The 22,656-nt window shown below is 41.9% G+C and overlaps 2 protein-coding genes across 4 annotated transcripts in view; both read left to right on the forward strand.

The window, feature by feature from the left end:
* LOC113039686 (desmoglein-2-like) overlaps positions 1 to 7,594 on the forward strand; it is a 29,605-nt gene extending 22,011 nt beyond the window's left edge. Inside the window, exons 13-15 of one of the 2 annotated variants that reach the window (XM_026197706.1) lie at positions 3,333 to 3,472; positions 4,372 to 4,671; positions 5,213 to 7,594. In XM_026197706.1, coding sequence (XP_026053491.1) covers positions 3,333 to 3,472; positions 4,372 to 4,671; positions 5,213 to 6,031 — 1,259 coding nt within the window. In that variant the 3' untranslated portion in view covers positions 6,032 to 7,594. The remainder of the gene's footprint in view (positions 1 to 3,332; positions 3,473 to 4,371; positions 4,672 to 5,212) is intronic. The other variant, XM_026197714.1, reaches the window with a different exon arrangement.
* A 4,920-nt stretch (positions 7,595 to 12,514) lies between these two features.
* LOC113039700 (uncharacterized) lies at positions 12,515 to 20,245 on the forward strand. 2 transcript variants are annotated; one of them, XM_026197724.1, is made up of 8 exons: positions 12,515 to 13,041; positions 13,259 to 13,310; positions 13,551 to 13,712; positions 14,686 to 14,787; positions 15,527 to 15,760; positions 16,692 to 16,794; positions 16,867 to 16,911; positions 17,788 to 20,245. In XM_026197724.1, the coding sequence occupies exons 1-8, from the start codon at positions 12,974 to 12,976 to the stop codon at positions 20,040 to 20,042; spliced, it is 3,021 nt and encodes a 1,006-aa protein (XP_026053509.1). In that variant the 5' UTR covers positions 12,515 to 12,973; the 3' UTR covers positions 20,043 to 20,245. The 2 variants fall into 2 exon arrangements, with proteins under 2 accessions (XP_026053509.1, XP_026053519.1); XM_026197734.1 differs by having other exon boundaries at positions 12,515 to 12,916.
* The last annotated feature ends 2,411 nt before the right edge of the window (positions 20,246 to 22,656 follow it).

Below are 22,656 nucleotides of genomic sequence, written 5' to 3' on the forward strand. Positions count from 1 at the left end.
CAGAGATTTCAGACTGCTTTTGTGCTCCAGGATCACATATAGAAATGCTTGCATTATGAATGTAAAATATGTACGTTTTTCTAGAAATGCATTTTTCACTACTCTAAAGTAGTGTTACTGGCTGATGTGCTCAACTAGTCACCATCGTCTGTTATGTTTATGATAAATTTTTTTTATTATTGAGTATTGAGTTGTTGCAGCTCTACCCATACAGTATTTTTTCCTCAAAATATATTTTTAAATACATAAAAATACACACACACACACACACACACATATATATATATATATATATATATATATATATATATATATATATATATATATATATATATATATATATATACAGTATATATATAATATATAGATTTTGTGCTAATGTTATGATCTCTGTCCACTGAAACACTATCGCTTTTCATTTAAAACGGGTTATTTAAAACAATTACTCATTTGGATGTTTTTTAGTAATTAAACATTATAAAATATAGTTCCCTTTCAGTCGGTCATGTTATACGTTACATCAAAAAGAGAGTAAAAAATGGGATCTCGCCCAAGTGCCCAATCACATTCGAGTGGTTACAAAACGAGCCAATGGTACACAGAGTACCTTGGTCTGCGGAATTTGCATTGTGAGCTCTGCCCCACAGAGCAGGTATATAAGGAGCAACGCGAGCAACTCGCATTCAAGCTTTCGCATCGCTTGCTGCTTTCACCGGAGTGTTTCAAGACAAATCAACTGGTGTCGGCGTGACGGTGCGATTCAGCGGTTCGTCTGGGTTTCCTGCGTCAGCTCCCGCGTTCCCCTGAGCACTTCACCATCACTAAAAGAGCTTTTTCTATTGAGCTAAAAGAGAGAACGGGCTGAATTTGTGTCTTTTTAAAGATGTCATTTCACCTGTGTGTTTCTGGGTGCAGTCGATATATTGCTCCCCTTGACGGCCACGATCGCTGTGTCACGTGTCTAGGCTTTCAGCATGCTGAGACTGCATTTGTGGATGGCTTGTGTTCTCATTGCGGGGACATGAACATCTCGGCAATAAAAGGTATAGAGTCCCCTCTGCCACACCCCATTCTAGCTCCTCTTCTCGGATTTTGAAATCTTCCAGGGCAGCTGAGAGCATCGGGCCTGAGTAGAATCCTCCACCTTGTCCTGAGCACTCGAGGCTGGATGATTGGTTCCTGGGGGCTGCTCGTGCTGATCGCCAGCACCCCCCACTGGTTCCTTTCTTTCCGGAAGTGCACCAGGAATTGACCAGTTCATGGAAGGCACCTTTAACTGCCCGAAACCGTTCTGGTACTTCCTCCGCTTTCACTTCCCTTGATGGCGGAGCGGCCAAGGGGTATGCTGGGATTCCCCCAGTGGAGCATTCTGTTGCGATGCAACTGTGTCCGCAGAGCGCCTACACATGGTGTGGTGGTTCCAAGCTGCCCTCCAAGGCCTGTAAGTTCCCATCCGCACTTGTGGCCAAGGCTTACAGAGCTGCAGGTCAGGCCGCCTCTGCCCTGCACGCCATGGCCACCCTTCAGGTCTACCAGGCCAAGGTGCTCGAAGAGCTGCACGGGGGCAGTGCTGACCCAGGGGTTTTCCAGAAGGGGTGCACTGTTACCGACCTCGCTCTCCAGTTGACGAAAGTCACTGCGTGCTCCTTGGGTCAAGTCATGTCCACTTTGGTGGTCCAGGAGCACCACCTATGGCTGAACCTGGCACACATGAGGGAGTCTGATCGGGCTCAGCTCCTCAACTCCCTGCTCTCCCAGGATGGCCTCTTCGGCGACGCGGTAGAGAGTTTTTCTCAGCAGTTCTCTGGTGCCCAGAAGCAGTCTCATGCCATTAGACACAACCTGCCCAGGAGGCCCAATGCTCCCTCCACTCTGCCGCCGGTGCAGCCGCCTCAGCCTGCTCGTCGCCGAGGGTACCCCCTGCGGTCTCCTCCACTCCCGCTCGGCCACAGCAGCAGCCTTCACCCCGGCAGCAGCGAGTAGATGGCTGCAGAAGGGCGGCGCACCCCATCTCTGCCCCTAAACCTGCCTAATGTCAGGCAAAGCGGTGTTCCTGAAACGGCCGACACAGAGTTGGAGACATCAGCTCGTCAGGAGATGGAAGCAGGACCAGTCCTTCCCCCGGAGGAGGGCCGGGGGAGAATCCTTTGTTCTAGTTTTCTTTCTGTTCCGCCACTGGCCCCAGTGGTACCCAAACCTTCACTAAAAGAGCTGTTTCCTCTACCTCCGGGTTCCAAGTGGCCATGAACAACAATTGGCGACGTGCTCGCTGCTCTTGTTCTCCTCTCCCCTTGCTAGTTTCCATGCAAAGTCCCCTCGAGAACGCATTGCCTTCTCATGCCCTCTTTGCTACTTGGAGTCAGACGACTGCCCGCACTCCGCCCCCGCTGAGGGATGCTACGCCTCCCCGGTGCCTCCATGTGTTGTGATTCCCCTTCTGGGCAATCCCACATGTGTATGTCCACAGTAAGTCTCTTCATAGCATGTGTCTTTCCCTTGGCAAGCACCTTGCCAGCTCTGTCGTTGAAACTTCCACCCTAAGGGCTGGGTACCTCAGAGTTCATGTGTATCACCGCCTCTGGGCTCGGCTCCTCAGCGAAGACTTGAATGCGAATTGCTCACTCTGCTCCTTATATACCCGCTCTGCGGGGCAGAGCTCGCGATGCAAATTCCGCATGCAAAGGTACTCTGTGTACCATTCGCTCATTTTGTAACCACTCGAAGATGACTGGGCTCTCGGGCGAGATCCCATTCGTCAGTCTCTTTCTGACGTAACGTCTCCGTTCCCTCCTTCAGGGAACGAGGGTTACTTACATAACCGAGACGTTCTGATCTCTAAAAGGCTATTCCATCCACATTTGCATTTTAGACAAAATGTAGGCTACTGTGAGATTGGAAATGTACTTTCTTAACCCTGAAATACATTTGAAATATATATGATTAAATATATATTAAAGATTAAAACTAAATATATTCTCAAAAATATATTTCATTTAACTTCAATGTTTACAACATTTTATCGAAATTTTTTTACCAGAATTTTATTTTTTCCTGAAGTCTTAGACTAGTGCTATCTGAAACTATTTGCTTTTAGTAATAAGCTCAAAATACTGATTCAATTTTGTCCTCCATGTAAAGACCCTGAATTCTGAAATCAGACTATACATATACATACACTAATGCATACGTGTAGAACATGTTAATGTAGTTGTCTTGTTAGTTGTTGACTGCTGTTGTTGCATGGCTCCATATGAATGCATTGTATGAGGTTGTGGAAGATGTTAATAGATGCAGTGCTGAACACTGATGACTGATGTTGACTATGTTTGCAGTGGTGCCACTTCTGCTGCTCTTCTGTCTCTGTGGCGGCGTAGAAGCTTTTGGAGATTTCAAGACTATTCCGTTTGAAACTAAAGACTACCTTATCTCTTATAATACTGAGGGACAGGGGGAGGACATGGTATGTAACATGGTATGTGACACTGTTAAACATGCCAAACTAGTATCGCAATGGAGAAAGGCGATATAAATTATATCTTTCATGTTATTCTACTTGTGAGTTTTTGTCACAAGCAGCCATGATGGTGCCAAATGACAAGTTTCTTGAGTTTCTTGTTTTGTACATGTGACCCTGGATATTAAAACCAGTCATAAGGTTCATATTTTTCAAAAATGAGCTTTATATGTCACCTACAGTATAAGCTGGACAAAAAAGGTTTTCATTGATGTATGGTTTATTAGGACAATATTTGGCTGAGATACAACTATTTGAAAATCTGTAACCTGAGGGTGAAATATATATATATATTTATATATATTTATTTATTTATTTATTTATGTATTGGGAAAATCCTCTTTAAATTTGGCAAAATGAAGTTCTTCAAAAACTACGTTTTGATATATTTAAAGTAGAAATTTTTTTGCTAAATATCTTCATGAAACATGATATTAACTTAATATCTTAATGATTTTTGGCATAAAAAAAAAATCGATCATTTTGATCCATACAATGTATTTTTGGCTATTGCTACAAATAATAATTATGCAAATGGTTTTTAGTTAGAATGTATTTTAAATGTAACAATTCAATTCAAGGATAATTAAAAATTTACCTCCAGGATAATTAATGAAATGTCTAAGTTCATTGACTTTTTAAATAAAAACAGTTTATTTTGGTCATCTAAATCTGTTCATGTATAAAAAGGTTAGAAAAATTCCAATCATGAATGTCATTTGAATCCACATAGGTCAAACTATCCCTCTTATATATTATGTTGTGTTTGCTTATCAAGTTAAATTATCTACTTGGTGAAGATAACACAAATTTGGCTTAAAATCTGAGATAAAAACATGCTGTACTCTGTCCCACAGGCAATTGCTAATTTACAGATGTCAAAGCAGCTGGGTAAAAGAAAGAACAGTCATGCGGATGGTGTAGGAGGGGCTTGCATGTGGGGTGGAGTAAAAGATGGTGGATTCGGAGCAGAAAACTCACACTGGAGCTCTTTCTGCCAATATGACCAGCATGAGAGTGCAGCTTATCACCACAGGAATCAAACTGATAGACAGTACATATTTGGACAAAGAAAAGATGAACACAGCAGATCTGAAGACTACACTTTTGATGGGCTTGCACTGTCTGATGCTTTCTTAGGCAACTACTTTTTTCAAGTAAGTATCAGGTTTATACATCTTAAGTCTTCCTAATTCAAAATAACAGTTAATTTATTCTTATGCATGGCGTGCAATAAAAAGTTTGCTTTAAACTTTAACCCTCGTAACGTATTTGGGTGTATTCTGAGAAGTGTAAGAAGAGATGTAAAAATGTCTATAAAATGGTTAGCTTTCAGTTATTTCAGTATTTTTTTCTTTTTTTATGTCTTAAGAGAGATAACCATTAAAAAATGTTTTTCCGTTTGTATTCGGGTCATACAGCAACTTATAATATGGAAATATTTCTAATAACATGGTAATAACATTATTACATTCACTCATTAATGAAAAGTTCAATATGGTTTTAGTTGAAAAATCACAGCATGTGACATCACAGGGTTTTTAAACTTGAAGAAACATTATAACACAACATTCTTTAATAAAGTATGTTTAGTCAGAACTATGCATTTTATAAATGTGTTTTTGGGTCATTGGTGTACATGAACGGCTTAAGGGTTTATAAATCAATTAATGCACCATTATATCTGTGTTACTACAGAAAGCAAGTCATTTAGCCAATAAGCAAGATAAGAGAGACAATCTGAAGGTCTATGACTATGAGGGTCAGGAATCATTCAAGGGGTCATTTGAGGACATCTGCGATCTCCTACATGAAGACAACGACTTTTCTTTTCTTGATGACCTTAACTTGAAGTTCAAGACCCTGGCTGAGATCTGCAGTGGTTCTACAATAAAGGCTGAAATCAGCACGAGCGTCCCTGTGACCTCTAAACCAGTCCCGACCACCACACACGAAGATGTCAGCGTACAAAGGACAATTATTAATTCACAGTTTCTAGAGAAAGCAAAGTCACCCTCCATCATACACACCGCAGGAGCGCAGCAGACCAGCAGCGTGTCTTCAGCAGGAGTCTACGTCCAGGAGAAGGTGGTGGTTCCTAACCAAACCCTGTTAGTCCAGCAACCTGGGATGTACTACGCCCACACCACCCCCATTTATGTGGTGGATGCCCAGCGTACTATGTTGGTGACACCCAGCCCAGTCCTAGGCCTTCAGGAGAACATGTTAGTGGAGGAGCGGAAGGGCTCTGGTGCTTCCCAACATGGAAATACCACACGTGAAACACAGCACTACCAAAGTGTAGTTATGGTTGAGAAGCAGCCAACAAAAGGGTCTACGCTAACCCAAGGCAGTGTCTCTGGAGCGACCCAGATCGTAAACACTGAAATAATGCAGTCTACGGAGTCTCATGAGGTTAGGCGATCCATCCATCCGTCCAGGGGGATGATGACAGGAGCGGTCAGAGAGACGGACGTTTTAGCTTCGTTGGATATGAGGGTTCCTCAGCGTCTGTAAGCACCGATGCCAAATTTCTCAGCTGATACCGATAACCGATTATTCAGAATGCCGTCTGCCGATACCAATATTTAAAGGTCCACTGAAGTGCTTTGAAATGTGCAGAGTTATTCTCTGTGTTGACATAATTTCAATTGAAGCAGGAAGACATGGTGGGTCATATTGAGCAGCTCCGCCCCCTTTTTTAAATAGCCAAATGCTGATGATTGAGATATTTCATGATACATGACACATTTGAGTAAGCCTCCTGATGTTCATTCATGTTTATTTTGCGCTGTAACTTGTAATAAAGTGGAAGAGACTCACAATCCAGATGGGCTACAAATTATGTTGAAATAGTGTTGAATTTGCTTTATTTTTAAATAAGATTGCGTTAATGCATTATTATCAACAGCCCTAGTCTACCTTAGAGGCATTTGCAGTCTGACACATTTGGACCTGTTTATGGCTGATTTAAATGACTGAATTGCCGATAATGCAGAGGATTTATTGGCTGAGACATCGGTGCATCCCTGGATAGCGGTTTTATAAAGCCATAATCTAAGATTGATAATTTCCTCTCCACTTGCTCTTGATTTATAAGGATTTTATTCCTGCCTGTTCAAATAATAAGAAATTGGCCTCGCTCGCAAATAAGCCTCAGCAGTGGTTTCTCTCCATCTCTAGCTTCCCTCATCAAATTCACAACTCGAATTCTGGACTGATTTTGAGAGCACTATCCAACAGGCTCTCTCTCGGGTCAGCGAACCGCACAAGGAGATTTAAGAGAGAGAAGAGAAGAAAAAAACTAACACTTGCATCTCTCATCTTTTTGTATTCTATCTATTTGATTTCTTTGTATTTATAATACAATTAACAAAAGCAAAAAAGGCCTCTCTCATTAGCTTGCTTTATTCTTTTTCTATTCTATCTGTTTCGTTTTTTATAATATAATAAAAAATGGAAGAAAAAAAAACTTTGCTACGTGTGTGGCGTTAATCTAACTGAGACTTGCTATAGCACTTGCACATCATTGTTCTTTTGTTCATTCGGATTGCTTCCGCTGTCCTCATTTGTAAGTCGCTTTGGATAAAAGCATCTGCTAAATGTCTAAATGTAAATGTAGAAACATTTTTACTCTGTCCCACTGTGGTGGAATGATTTTTGAGCCTGCAGCAAACCTCCGTCACACACTCATCTTGTATGAGCACTTGATCCATAACCACAAGTAAACATTCCTTATTAGCAATAAATCAAAATTGTATAGAATTTAAATTGTACTTTTGCATTTAGTTTTGCATTTTCATTGCTTCTTTAGCTGTGTGCTTCTCTGACTTACACATTTGGCATTGTGGCACTGCATAAACTTTTAAAATATTTTTCATGAAGTCTGAAGTTGCTGGTGTTTTTGTTCATTTGTAAGTTACTTTGGATAAAAGCATATGTTGTAACATAAATGCTGTAATGGTCATCATTCAACAATGTACTTTACTCCTGCACAAATGGCATCAGAAAGTTTGTGAAGATTTTTATCTAATTGTTAATCATTTTTATATGGATTAAAATCACACAGATTTGACTTTTTATTACTGCTTTTGATGATCTGTTGTTGGTGAACTAATAGTCTACTGTAAATATCCTTCAGTTCACATTTGAACTCCATTTATTGGTTTAAACACATTTACCAATGCCATGCATGAATGGGAATCAAACTCATTTGTCCAAAATGGGAATGAACAGAAAAAGGAGTATCCTAAATATTTAACTGTAAAGTGACAGAGACTGTATAAATGATCCATTGCACTGTAGTTTTCCCCATTACTACAAGTATTGATGTAGTAATGTTTTTTGCATTCTTCTATTGCATGGTCAGTTGAGCTCAGCTGCTGCCTTTCCACAAGGACCAGAAAAAGCAGGTTCCCTTTCAGTCGGTCACGTTCGACGTTACGAATGGGATCTCGCCCGAGAGCCCAATCACCTTCGAGTGGTACAAAACGATCCAATGGTACACAAAGTACCTTGGTCTGCGGAATTTGCATCGCAAGCTCCGCCCCGCAGAGCGGGTATATAAGGAGCAACGTGAGCAACTCGCATTCAAGCTTTCACTTCGGAGCAGAGCACATCGCTTGCTGCAATCACCGGAGTGTTTACAAGCAAGAGCTGGTGTTGGTGTGACGGCGCGATTCAGCGGTTCGTCTGGGTTTCCTGCGACAGCTACCGCGTTCCCCTGAGCGCTTCAACACCTCTAAAAGAGACAATTTCTCTCACAAAAGAGATACGGGCCGATTTGCGTCTTTTTAAAGATGTCATTTCGTCTGTGTGTTTCTGGGTGCGGTCGATATATCGCCCCTCGTGACGGTCACGATCGCTCTGTCCCGTGTCTGGGCTTCCAGCACGCTGAGACTGCATTTGTGGATGGCTCATGTTCTCATTGCGGGGACATGACCATCTCGGCGTTGAGATCAAGACTCGATTACCTTAAAAGGTATAGAGTCCCCTCTGCCACACCCCATTCTAGCTCTTCCTCTCGTAAGAGAGCTACTTCGGCTGGTGGCCAGGGTGATCTGAGGGTTACGGTATGGGCTTCCCCAACGAGCGAACCTCCTTGGGCCACACCCCCCTCACATACGCCGCAGCCGGTTGAGTTCCCGGATGAGTTTGCTGGACCCTCTCAGGCTCCTGACATCTCATTCGGGGCTCGCGAAGAGGACCGTATGTCGATCGCCGCATCACAAGGCGGGCTTGAGTCCTCGGGAGATGAGGGTTCGGCTGCGTTGCCTCCCTTGCGGAGAGCATCGGGCTTGAGTGGAATCCTCCACCTTGTCCCGAGCGTTCGAGGCTGGATGATTGGTTCCTGGGGGCTGCTCATGCGGATCACCAGCACCCCCCCTCTGGTTCCTTTTATCCCGGAAGTGCACCGGGAAGTAACTAGTTCATGGAAGGCACCTTTAACTGCCCGAAACCATTCTGGTTCTTCCTCCGCCTTCACTGCCCTCAATGGCGGAGTGGCCAAGGGGTATGCTGGGATTCGCCCGGAGGAGCGTTCTGTTGCGATGCAACTGTGTCCGCAGAGCGCCTCCGCTTGACGTGGTGGTCCCAAGCTGCCCTCCAAGGTCTGTAAGTTCTCATCCACGCTTGTGGCCAAGGCTTACAGAGCTGCGGGCCAGGCCGCTTCTGCCCTGCATGCCATGGCCTCACTTCAGGTCTATCAGGTCAAGCTGCTCCAGCAGCTGCACGAGGGCGGTGCTGACTCAGGGGTTTTGCAGGAGGCGCACTGCTACCGACCTCGCTCTCCGGGCTCCTTGGGTCTGGTGATGTCAACTTTGGTGGTCCAGGAGCGCCACCTATGGCTGAACCTGGCAGACATGAGGGAGTCTGATCGGGCTCAGCTCCTCAACTCCCCGGTCTCCCAGGATGGCCTCTTCGGTGACGTGGTAGAGAGCTTTGCCCAGCAGTTCTCTGCCGCCCAGAAGCAGTCTGAGGCCATCAGACACATCTTGCCCCGGCGGCCCACTGCTGCTTCCACCCCGCCGCCGGCGCAACCTCAGCCTGCTCGTCGCCGAGGGCGCCCCCCTGCGGCCTCCTCCACTCCCGCTCGGCCACGGCTGCAGCCTTCACCCTGGCCGGAGCGAGGAGATGGCCGCAGAAGGGCGGCGCAACCCGTCTCTGCACCTAAACCTGCCAAACGCCAGGCCAAGCGGCGTTCCTCAGACGGGTGACCCAGAGTTGGAGACGTCAACTCATCAGGAGATGGTAGCAGGACCACTCCTTGCCCCGGATGAGAATCCTTTGTTCTCGTTTTCTTTTTGTTCCGCCACTGGCCCTGCGGCCGGTGGTACCCAAACCTTCACTAAAAGAGCTGTTTCCTCTACCTCCGGGTCCCAAGAGGCCACGAACGACAGCTGGCGACGTGCTTCCTCGCCGCTCTCGTTCCCCTCTCCCCTTGCCAGTTTCCCGGCGTCCCCCCAGGTTTCAGGGTGTCCACGCGACGATGGTGGGCAAAGATGCCCCTGTCATGCGCACGGAGGTCGCGACCCGCTAGCAAAGGGTGCGATAGAGCCGGTCCCTCCAGCCGACATGAAGTCCGGCTTTTACAGCCCTTACTTCATAGTACCCAAGAAGACAGGTGGGTTACGGCCAATCCTGGACCTGCTACCCAGTGTATTCTGTGCGAGCTATAGGCCCTCACTCGTGCTGGCCTCACGACAGGTTGCTATCACTCACACGGGTCGCTGGAAGACAGCCATGTGGTGTTTTGTAAGGGACCCCATTCGTAACGTCGAACGTGACCGACTGAAAGGGAACGTCTTGGTTACGTATGTAACCCTCGTTCCCTGAAGGAGGGAACGGAGACGTTACGTCCCCTTGCCACATCGCTGTTCCGCTGAACGGCCGGGTCACTGGCTCGGCTCCTCAGCAAAGACTTGAATGCGAGTTGCTCGCGTTGCTCCTTATATTCCCGCTCTGCGGGGCGGAGCTCGCGATGCAAATTCCGCAGACCAAGGTACTTTGTGTACCACTGGCTCGTTTTGTACCGTAGTACTGGAGTATAATGGTTCAATTAAACTGACAGATCCGAACAACAGTCTAATTTTCGCTAAAGTGACCGTGCCTTTGGTTTGGAAGGAATCGATCAACAAATGTCTTGTCTCTGCACATTAACCTGCCAGTAAGTATTATAACATTGAATAATTACCCACATCTCCTCCAGAATTATTATTAAAAGTCACCATATATAAAAATATAAACGTATCAGAGACAAAGGCCATGTACACACCACAAGGGAGATACGTATTTAAATATGAAGTGAATTCCCTAAATGATCATTTCCTGTATGTAACTGAACTCACTCGAAACTGCGACGACTGGTGCCGTAACCATTGCAAAGTTCTGCCGTATCTTCTAGGTATCTGCTATTTTAAGTGATTTTAAGAGCCATTCTTCAGTTTAAGGACAGAATCAGCAACTGTAAGTATGTTTTTTTATTAGTTTAAGTATTTGCTAGGGTTAGGGTTCAAATGTGGAGTTTTGCACATCATGCGTGCATGTGTGTGCATCTGTGAAAGAGAGATAGAGAGGGTCACACAGTGGAGTCAGCTGTCTTAACTGTCCGTGGCTTGTTAACTGCAAACACATACGAGCTTCATCACTGTGTCTGTCTCAACTCACTTACTCTTTCAGCTTGAACTGATGGTTCATTATTTAATATTAGTTAACATTATTAACTGTCTTTACATTCATTTTGAAAGATGAAGCTTATGATTATGGAAAGGGGTGTTACATTTCTGAGAGTGCGTGCTGTGTTCGACCAATCACAATGCACTGGGTCAGTTGGCCAATCAGAGCAGACTGCGCTTGTCAGAAGGAGGGACTTTGTAGAAAATGACGTGTTTGAGAGAGGCGGGGCATAAAGGACCTACAGTAATGTACAGTATTTGAAAAATAATGTGTTTTTTAGAGCATTAAAGCATGTCAACATATTCTGTTACACCAAATACACAAAATAATTATCTTTAATAAAGCATCATATGACCCCTTTATACATCATCAGAGAGGGCTTGGCTCATAAATCGATCCAGTTAAGTGAATAAAGTAGGCAGATGCAAGTCACTAGATTTTGGTAATGTATTTCAAAGATAATGGGTTTGGATTTAAGTTTATTATGGGTTTGTTTTTATTTGCTGAATATAGCTACAGTGTGTTTGTTCATATTTACCTGAACACTATTATTATCATGTCATACACTGCAAATATTATGTCACACACACATTGGGTTTCCATGTTTTATGTGTTCATAGACATAATGATTTTTATTCTCTACAAACTGCCACTCCTCAGAAACGGGCTTGATTTACCCTGCTTTCTCTGGTTTGACAAACCTCGCATTCTGAAACAGAAAACCCAGAGTTTCCCTCATTACATGGTCAACATACTCAGAGTTTTCCCCTAACCTGCTTTCTGAAACAGACCTCTGCTTGTGTCACAGAGGTCAAAATAAGTCAATCAGTATTTACATGTTTTCAAACAATCATTTAGATATTTTAAATTCACTTATTGGCATTTATCAAATAACGTCAAACAATTAAGTATGCCATTTCTTTATTAAACATTTGTTTACACTTTAAAAAAAAATTCTGGAATAAAACATGCCATCTAGAAAATATATTTATCTGTATTATCACGATAATAATATATGCCTACAACTAAATTATTCTTTTTATTTTTCATACATTTTTCTGAAAGCAGTAGTTAAACGTTTAAAAAGTTAAAAAATGTCTTAATACATAAATATACAGTATATTCATATGTATGTATCGAAAGATAAATACCGAGCAGGATTTGATAATAATAATGCTCTCGGGTTCAGAAGCGGATCCTCTCACTCACACTCCTGTGATGCCCTGCTGTCCGAGAGAGACTTCCGGTGGTCTGCAAACAGGCTACACTGTCCTGAAGAAACATCACACAGTGAATCTCCTCCAGACACTCGAGATTAGGCAGGCTGTGTCTCAGTAACTCGGCGTATGAAACTGACTCTGAATGTATTCTTGGGCAATTGGGAATAAAGTTTGCATCTTTCCAGCTAATAAGCCTATAGTATGATGTTATTGTCCGTGCATGTTACAGAGGCAGTCCACTGGCGGTGTGTCGAGCCGGTTCCGATCTCGGTCGCGTGTCGTGCGGTGTCCGTGATCACGTGACTCGCGCCGCAGCCGAGTCAAGGAGAACGTCTCATACGCGCATCTTTATTTGAAAGCATGCATTACACAGAGAGTGGGAAAAGAATTTCAAAAGCTGTGTGTTAACGCGCTCGTGTGCTGCAGGTGATGTGTCACGCGCGAATATGCTGCGCTTTATTCTGGACTGCCTGCGTCCGGCACGAGCGCGCGCTGCAGCCGCGACGAGGTACACGAATGCGCGCGGCGTTATCTTTACGTATCTAAGTAGCTGCATGCCGTCGAAATGCCATTTAACCGACATCCTTCAGAAATCATCATCACCTTTCACGTCGGGGTTATTCGTGCACTGAAGTAATGCCATAATATCTGCATGCACTGTGTGATTCATCTGACACATGGGTTGCATAATTTGACTGTACACATTTTTCAGTAATCTTGTGTTTGTATGCACTTAATTGAGAGAATCGTGCTGAAATCTTGCAGAAGTATGGGCATTTCGGTTTGCTTCTTTATAAGATTGATATATAGCCTACGTGATATATTTCCTTTACATTTTATACTGTTTCAGGGACACAGAGCTTGAGGCTCGGGTCAACACTTCAGAAGCTAATGAAATCAAGGTACTGTGTTATTTTCTACGGCTGTTGTTTATATGCACAGAGAAAACTGAAGTGGCACAAGAAAGTCATGTTAGTTCGTTGACTATTAAATAAAATCATGTCAAATTCAAATGGGTTGCACACATTTTAGCCAGATCTGATGAGGAAAAATATCAGCGTGTTCTGCACAAGACTCTGGGTGCATGCAGGAAAATTGGATTTAGGTTTGCAAGGACATCATACTCATTAATATATCCTCAGGGTCTGCAGGATGAGGTTCACGTGGAACAGGAGACTCTTCAGACGGTCAAGGTCTTGTGCCGTAACACGCATGAGACCGTGGAGATGCTGAAAGAGAGGAAGACAGAGCTGAGGGAAGAGCTGGAGATGATCTATGACCTCCAGAAACAGGAGAGGGAAGTGGTGAGCAAATGCTAAAGATACCAAAGATTTCAGCAACATGAATTCTGCTGTTAATTCCTGGTTAACTAAAGGGTGATAGATTTCCATTGCCAGAGTCTTCAAGCTTTGAATTTGATGCGGGCAGCTACAGGTTGCCAGCTCTCTCTGTCTGATTGAATACAAGGCTGTGCTCTGAATCACTGACAAAGTCAAGCTGACGGGACGGCCCAAAAGAGTTAGACTTGAATGCCAAGAAATTAGATGAAAGAGCCGCTCAGTCTGTGCCTTTTATGTTTCCTCTTATACAGAGATTCCAAGTTTGCTGAAGCTACACGATTAGAGATTAGAGAGACCCTTTTCTAAATGTGTTGGGTGTCAAGTAGCTTACAAACAGCATTAGAGCACTGTGCGTTCAACAAGAAACAGCAGTGTTCACGGGAAAATAACTTTATTTAATGCATTGTTCATATTATGCTAAAGTACAGAATGTCACAGATATGATTAAGCCTAAACTTTAAAACTCACTTGGTGAAAGGTAGGCTAAATAAATGCAGACGAGAGTTGCTTAGGACTTGAAGACATTTTGGATGGAGTTGTAGAAGAAAGGAGACTTACTGGCTTTTGAACGGACTAACAACATGTATCTACTGTAGATGCAAAACTAAAGGAGTTTAAAGCTTCTCTGGAGGAACGGCCGACACTCTCAGGAAAGATGTCACTGCTGTCCTTTTCAAAAGGCACACCCTTGTTTCTAAAGAGTCCATAGTGGTACCTTAAAGGTACATAGTAGTACTTAAAAAATGAGAAAAGTGTACCTTTTGAAAAGGTATTGCGCCAGTGACAGCTTTAGTACCTTTTTTTCTGAGAGTGAACCATATATTGAAGATTGACTAGGATTGTAGAGGATCTGTCTAAGGCTCAGATTGTCATTATGTGCCCCCGGGTGCAGACAGCATGTAGTGTAATATTTGTGTGATGCCATGTGTGTGTGCAGCTGCAGTCGCTGCAGGAGGAGCAGCAGGAGCTGGAGCAGACCGTGCAGCAGTATGACGTGGAGCTGCGAGACGCGGCTGAAGATCTCCTGAAGCTCCAGCAGGTAGTGGCTTACACCAGAGCACACGCAGAGAGCATGCATCTACGCATCACTCCGCTGCAGGACTTATTCGAGGAGATGATACAGGTCACAGTTCGGTCACCTTTGTGTCTGTCTCTCTACCAATTCACCCAACATGTTTTGTAATATTTCTGATCCCGTGAGGAGGTGAAAGCTTTCATTGAAAAAGTTTTTTATTAAAATAGTTACTCATGAAAATGTTGATTACCAAGGAGGTTACATCTGCATATTTTCTGTAAAAACCTAGGGTATGTTAAATAATAATAATACGTTGCTTTGTGTTTTTTGTTTTGTCACGAAGCCTTTAGTAAAGCGATGCTATTCTGATGCTTTTGATCGGTTTTCTTGTTTCAATTGACGGGAATGATGAGAATTTGAAAAAAAATTACATGCATTCTCATCCCAAAAAAATAAGCAATGTCTCAAACCTTAAAAGTCTAATAAAAAAGCAGACTATATTTACCCAGATCAGTTTTTGTGCCAAGATGTATTCCATGACACGAGAGACAGTCGTGGTGAAAAAAAGTCAAATAAAGTATACAAATATTGGGGTACTCATTGGAAAACTAGAAATGGTCATTTAACCTCTATTGGGCCACTTGTGATCGATTAACCCATCATTAATATTACTCATGATTCTCCATGTGCAATCTGCAAACTTGCTTACGCTGTGTAAATATAATGTGATGTTATTTTATTTTTTATTAACTTTATTGACCAGGTGAAACACCAGCTGGCTGAGCTGGTCGCTGGCCTTATAACTGCTGAAAGTTCAGTGGCTGAGATGACAGAAGAAGCTCCTGGTGTCGTTTTGAGCCAGGATTTGGAAAGACATGTGGATGTTGTAGAAAGTGAGAAGATCTTGTCCAAACTGGAAAGAGAAGAAGTGAATGATGTTGAGCAGGAGAACACTGTAGAGGAGCTTGATAAAATGCAGTGTTCAATGGAGAACTTGGTATGTCCGTTAGCATTCACATGAATATATAATTTGTTACTAGTTTGTTAAACTTATGATGCATTACTGATTACAGAAGAGCAGTGGCTCGTCGTCTTTCACTGAGATCACACTGACAGAGGTCAAAGGGGAGAATGTTATGTTCAGACGCATGTCGTTTTTTATTGTTTTGGGATGTCTTCAGTCATTTTTATGTATAGCTATTTAAATGACTCTATAGTGCTTTCTCATATTCAGCTCTGTTGATTACCTAAAAACTGCAGTGCTTTTTAAAAGGTGCTGCATGTTATTTTTTGACTTAACTAAAGCATAAAATACCATATAATTCATGACTGTAAATTACCATATGTTTGTACTGCAGTTATTTAGGAAACATGATAAGTTCACATACTTGTATCCACAAAAAAAAGCCAGTTATTCTACTTCGAAATGTGCGTTCCTTGTCGGAATGTCTGTTTTTGTCCATGTGACTCCGCCCACTGCCAGTCTACCCAATGGTATTTCAACACCCTGGGTTGCCAGTTAGCAGACCATGGAAGCCAGCAAATGAACTGGGTCAGTGATTTCAGATTAAACCCGACTTAAAAAGCCTCAGCATTCAACTCTATAGACATTTTAAAAGTGGATAAATCAACTCTGCAACTTACAGATGCTGTCAGACTCATTGCCTTCCATTGTCAGCTGTGCTCATCTGGCAAACCATGTGACTGTCGAGCCTAAGGAGCAGGGGCAGGAGAAACATCTCTCCAATATGGTTCATTTGGACTGCAGTACCAATTTCAGCCTCTTAATTTGATCAAACTACGGTCTGCATTCACACACTGGGCTTCAGACATCCTGAGCACTGATGTGATCCCATTGTTTCATTATGCAGCGTTGAGTTTCCTACAAACACTGTGCATGCAATTGATTATTTTTTCTTTCTTCACAGTCTGACTCTTCTGACATGGAGAAGGAAGACTTTGAGATCATTCAACCCAGTCAGGTGACAAACAGACAGTTCGACTTCTTCCATCCAAACCCCTTCACTGATGGTGAGTGACTTATGGCACGATAGTGTTTGGATCGTACATTTACATGTAACTTACTGTTTCACTCATTTCCAGGTGATGTATTTGGAGATGACCATTTTCCAAAGGTTGATGTTACAGGTTGGTAAACTTCTGTTTAAAACCTTACCTTATTTAGCCTGTAATGGTGTCTAAACCTTCTTGAACATTAAATGAACTTTAAACTAAAACAGGTGTTTGTCAAATATAACAAATATGCAAATAAAAACCTTAACCCGGGTTTACTGTGTGGAATTTTGAAACCTAAAAACCCAAGATTAGTTTCTAACCAAGGGAACAAGTCTGAACATTGCTAATCAAAAATAACCCAGAGTTATGTTAACCTCTGGTTTATATTGACCCCAGATTAAAGGGAAAGTTCACTTAAAAATGAAACTTTGCTTTTAATTTACTTATACTCAGGCCATCCATGATGTAGGTGATTTTTTCTTCAGTAGATCAGTAAAGAAGATTTTTAGCTGATAATGTGGTGATTCATAAAATGCAAGTCAGTGGCTACAAGCATTTTGAGTGTCTAAAAAAAGCATATCAGGGAACACAAAATTAATACCTGTGGCGAATGACGATATACGGTATATTGAGGTTTTATGAAGCGAAACGATCGCACACATGTGCTTATCATCAGCTCCTCAGTTCTTCAAATCGAGTCTAAACTGTTTCATGAACTGTTTATATTCTTATTTTGGCTCATTTCCAGTTGGAGTGACTGCAGGCGTCTGAAAGTGATTGAATAACTTGTAGACTGACCTCAATATACTGTGATTGATATAGTCACTTTTAGAGTCCGAAAAAGCACATCAGGCCACTGACTTGCATTTTATTCATCACGAAGGACCACGGTTTGGCTAAAACTCTTCTTTACTTAGCCATTCCCAACACAGAAATGCACTAGATTAGGAAAACAAAAGAGTCTATCTATTGAAAGACAGGTACTAATATGGTGCTGTTTTCTCTCAGAGCAATTACCCAGGGACCCGTTTAGAGGCACAGATCCGTTTGCCTCTGATGCTCTCTTGGTTAACATGTCAGAAGAAACGCATTGTCAGGAAGACCTCATCAGTCTTCCAGAAACTGTACACGACCCTCTCCAGTCTGTCGTTAAAGACTACGGTACTTTTAACACTCCCATCAACAGGCCACAGTCCACTGGAAAGCCTGATAGTGGTGTGTCCATGTCCAGGAGTCTCAAATCTGGCAGCGATGTAGATTCTGAGTGTGGGACAAACGCCACACCAAACCAAAACGGTGACGCTGTGAAACCAGATCTATTAGCTGAAGCTGTTAGTCCTCAGTGTGATGAAGAGTGGGTCCATGAATCAGACTCGAGTCACAGTTCAATGCTGTTTAATTCCATTGATGCTGATTCCAATGTATTTGCTGAAGAGGAGGACGACAGGGTTGACGTTCAGACTGGATCCGGTTTAATTAAAAGAGCTAACTCTCTGTGTGGTCTACAGGGCATCATTGCAGGGTCTTATACTGAGTTTCCTCTAAGTCCAAGTGACCCTGATCCACTCCCAGGCCATTTCCAGAAGACCTTTGAACATCATATTATTAACACTTCTGAACAAAATGCTACAAATGCCAAAGAACTCGGAAATACTGAGAGTTTATCTCTAGAAAACAGTCCAGGTCCTCTGTGTGAACAGCTGCATGATATAAATAGTAATCCTTCAAGCTCTCCTTCCATTTCTCCTCCTCAACCTTCTGCTTCAGATAAATATGACTACAAATATGGAGATATGTTCTTCTTCACTGTGAGATTAGATCCTGGTAGCCCTGAACTACATAATCAAAGTCCGGCTTGTACTGAGCCCAAAGATGAGTCCCATGGCCAAATGCATTGGAAGGACGCCTCCTTGAGCCCTGATTTCAATGATGTAGATGAATTTGAATGTTCCAGTCCAAAGCCTGAAGATACAGAACAACACAACCCTATCACCAATGACCAGGACACTGGCAGTAATCCTCCTAAACACGAGGAGATATTAGTGCCTGATTGTGAAAAGGTGGTTTTAGATACCCCAAGTCTTACATTTGAGGATTCAAATGCTTGTCAAAATGTTCTTGATTCAGAGCGGAATGACCAATGCATGGCAAGTCCAGATGTAGCTGAACCTGTTCCTGATTCATCCATCCTGAACACCGAAAGCAACCCGCCTAATTCTACATCTCAAGAACTCTTTTGTCTGTTCAGTAACACACAGAGATCAGCTACTGACCAGTTTTATGCCAATAAAACCATCAAACCGTCATCCTCTGAATGCGTGGTCATGAGTAAACTTGAACTCCAGTATTTTGACCCGTTTAGTCCCATACCTGCTGAGCCAGTCAAAAGCGTGTCTGATTTAGAAGAAATGAACGCTGTTAACTCATTCTATCATGAAGCTCCAAGACTAGATTCTGGTTATCATGAAGTTGGTACTCCTACTCCTTTAAGTCCAGAACCTGTTGACAAAACCAAATGTAGCATTGATCTTCAAGACTCAGGTTTGGAAGCCAGAAAGCAGAGCAACTCTGAAATCCACGTCCCCGATCCTTTTAGCCCCGAATCAGTCGATACAGGGATATTTCACTCGGAAACAGAAAACTGTGAATCTGGTTATATGTTTACGACATGTCAACCCATAAATCCTCAACCACTTTACACAGATTTGAATCATCTGGAGGAGAAGCAGATATCCTGTGATCATCTCAGTGGATCCGAACTTGATGATTGTTACCCCTTTGGTTCTTGCCCATCTAATGAAGCGAGCTATGCTTATAGTAGTGAAGAAAAACTCATTGAACCGATCCGAGAAGTATCTGATGCTTCACGAGAATCCAAACCTAGCTCTATAGTGTCAAACGCTAGTGATTCCTCTCAAGTATTTCACTGTGGCTCGGTGTGGGGAACCTCTGAAACGAGCTTTCCAGACTCTGAAGTGCTCGACCCAATGAAAGACATTTTTGATTTTAATTCAATGGATGTTGGCTCATTTGTGTCCGATGTAAGCCAACAAGTTGAAGAGAATACACATGGTGCTGGAAAAGTACTGAAAAACACCGACCTGACTGAAGTTGACTATTTCTGTTCTGAGCTCAGTAAAATGGTATCTTCAAGTTCATCTGATTTTGTTCAACAGAGTGTTGCTGAGATGTTATTCGGCGCTGATCCAAACACCTCAAGCTTTTACCCCTGGGATTTTGAAAAGCCGCAACACAGTTGTTAGTTTTCACACCTATTGTGTTTTAATTGGTCTCATTAAATAACAGTAGCATTTTCATGAAGTTTCCATTGTTATATGGCTAAACGATTGTAAATGTCAAAGTTTCTAAACATCATGTGACTCACTTTTGTAGATGCATTTCTAATTGTTGTTTAGTTATGTAGTGTTTCCATAAATGTGTTTATTTATTTATTTTTAAATGTCAATTATAGCCAAATACTAACTGCTGATATGTAGCATAATAAAAATGTAACATTTAAACTTCCTCTGCTGGATTAAGAAGTTATGTCCTTTCAACATGAATGCTAAGATTATTTTCACTAAATGCATTCAGAAGAAATATTTATTACAATGCAGTGCATGTATCTTATATGTGTTTACAGATGAGTGATATTTATCAACAAAATAAGTAAATGAATAGATGTGGAACAAAACAAAACTTCCAAGTTATGTATTTACTTATTACGTGGCTTAGATTTATCTTAGATCTAATATTTTAGTTACATTATGTTAATATTTTAGATATATTTCTATTTTTATCAAGCAACTGCACCAAAAGATGATTTCCCCCAAAACACATGAAGAGACATCGCTGCATGATTGATATAAAAAATCTTACAGTATTACTAACCTCCAAACAGTTCATCAAACAAGGAGTTTCATCAAATGTTATGCTTAAGATAGAGGTCAGGGAACTGTTCTGTCAAATAAAGTCCAAGCCATAATTTGCAAAGACTTTACCATGAGTTTACTCTAATCTGAAATGGTCACCCTTAAATTCAGTTATACAGAAACAACATTTTATGAAAACAAGTAAACATTATGCACTACAGTAGTATAAATGACATTACTGTGTGCATAAAAGCTAGGCAAGGCAGTTTCTGCACCACTGGTGTCATTTAGCAGAACTACAAAAACAAGGCATGTTTTCAAAGAAACTTTGCATACATGCCCATCACGTCTATCCCAAATCAAACATTACAAACAGCCCTCACTGGCCTATAAAGCGACGGCATGTCTCAACAGGTAAAAGAAGGCTACTTGCATTAAAAGCTCCAACATATTATGAATACTTTTAACTTGAAGTTTAGCTAGCCTTTCAAAGAGAAACTCAAACATTCCATTATACTTCTCTGCCTTGTAAAAACACTGCCATTGTTTACTTTTGTTTTACCCCGCTGTCTGTTTTGGAAAGTCTTTGCATTTTGGATTGCACTTCTGTAACGCAATCTGTTTTTCGACATCAGCTGAACACTATTTGGATCAGCCTGCTACAGTAGCATGGTTACGCAAGCAGATTTTCTAATGCCAACATGTGCTCAGCTCCAGTGCTTCCCTCCTCTGTCTGGTCATGTAGAAATCTTACCAGTAGGCCAACACACAATATGGTTGTCCCTCTCATGTGAGGTGTTGAAGTTTCTACTAAAACTGATGAGTTGAAACTGGGATCCATTCTTCGAACCTCGCTTAATACATCTGAGATTATTTGACAGATGCCATATCTTTTAATTGTGATAATTGATCTCTGGCTAAATTGGTTCTTCAAACAAGTTAGTGGATTGTATTAAAATATCTGGATGAAGTTGTCTGTGATTACTGTGTGTTGACGTTCTTTGGAAACCATGATCAGCAAGGCAGTGATTGTCTGGCAGCTAGACATCATATAATTAAGATAAAGGAAACAGCCTAGTGAGCAAAAAGACAAACAACTTCTTTGTTTTGTTAATGTGTATCGTAACATTTCGTACAGGATTTGTTTATTTCAGTGTGATGAGTAAAGTAGCAATTTTTTTTTTATTTTGAAGCAGATTTGTTATACGTGACAGCATTAATTAAAGTTTCTTAGGTACCATTTGTCCTAACACAATGAACAAAACTGTACTTTGTCATGTCATCAAATGCATATGGTGTATTTTCAGTTGGCCCTAAACTAATAACTGCTCGCTTAATAACACACACAAGATAGGAAACAGTTTTTCTAAGTGTTTACAGATTCATCACAATTATTTTAACTATAAAGGGGAAAATATACAAAGAGCAACGAAAGAGTGCAAAAAAAAGATTAGTTTTTAATGACAAAGTGGTTATATTTCTCAAATCATCTCGACTTGACAAAATTAAAATCTATAGATATAAAACACTTTAAACATATCACAATGCTGTGTTTAACCTAAAAATGTGTGCTATTAGGCACATATACCATTGTTTGTGCAAAATATGAAGCTTTATCTCATGTTTAGGCAATTAAAACTGTGGTGTGCCTCAGGGTTCTGTTTTAGTACCTGCCCTTTTCTCTCTTGATCTATTCCCCTGGGGTCTATCTTTAGGAAACATGGTATTTCGTATTTCAGTTATGCCAATGATATGCAATTTCACTTGCCTGTGACTAGGAAAAATAAGTGTGCCTTTTTAATACTCTTATCAGCATGTCTTGATGATGTCAAATCATGGCTTTACAAATTGTTCTCTTTTTGAACAGATAATTTGGAAGTTATTGTCTTCGGCCGCTCAGACTCCAGGCCAAGTAATCTACTTGACCTTGAGCCTCTCAGTTCCTTACATCTCAGCTGGATCATTGCCACCTTCTCTATTACAGCATCACCCAAATCTCTCGGCT

Source organism: Carassius auratus, chromosome 2, assembly GCF_003368295.1.
Source record: "Carassius auratus strain Wakin chromosome 2, ASM336829v1, whole genome shotgun sequence".
NCBI classification, from domain to species: domain Eukaryota; kingdom Metazoa; phylum Chordata; class Actinopteri; order Cypriniformes; family Cyprinidae; genus Carassius; species Carassius auratus.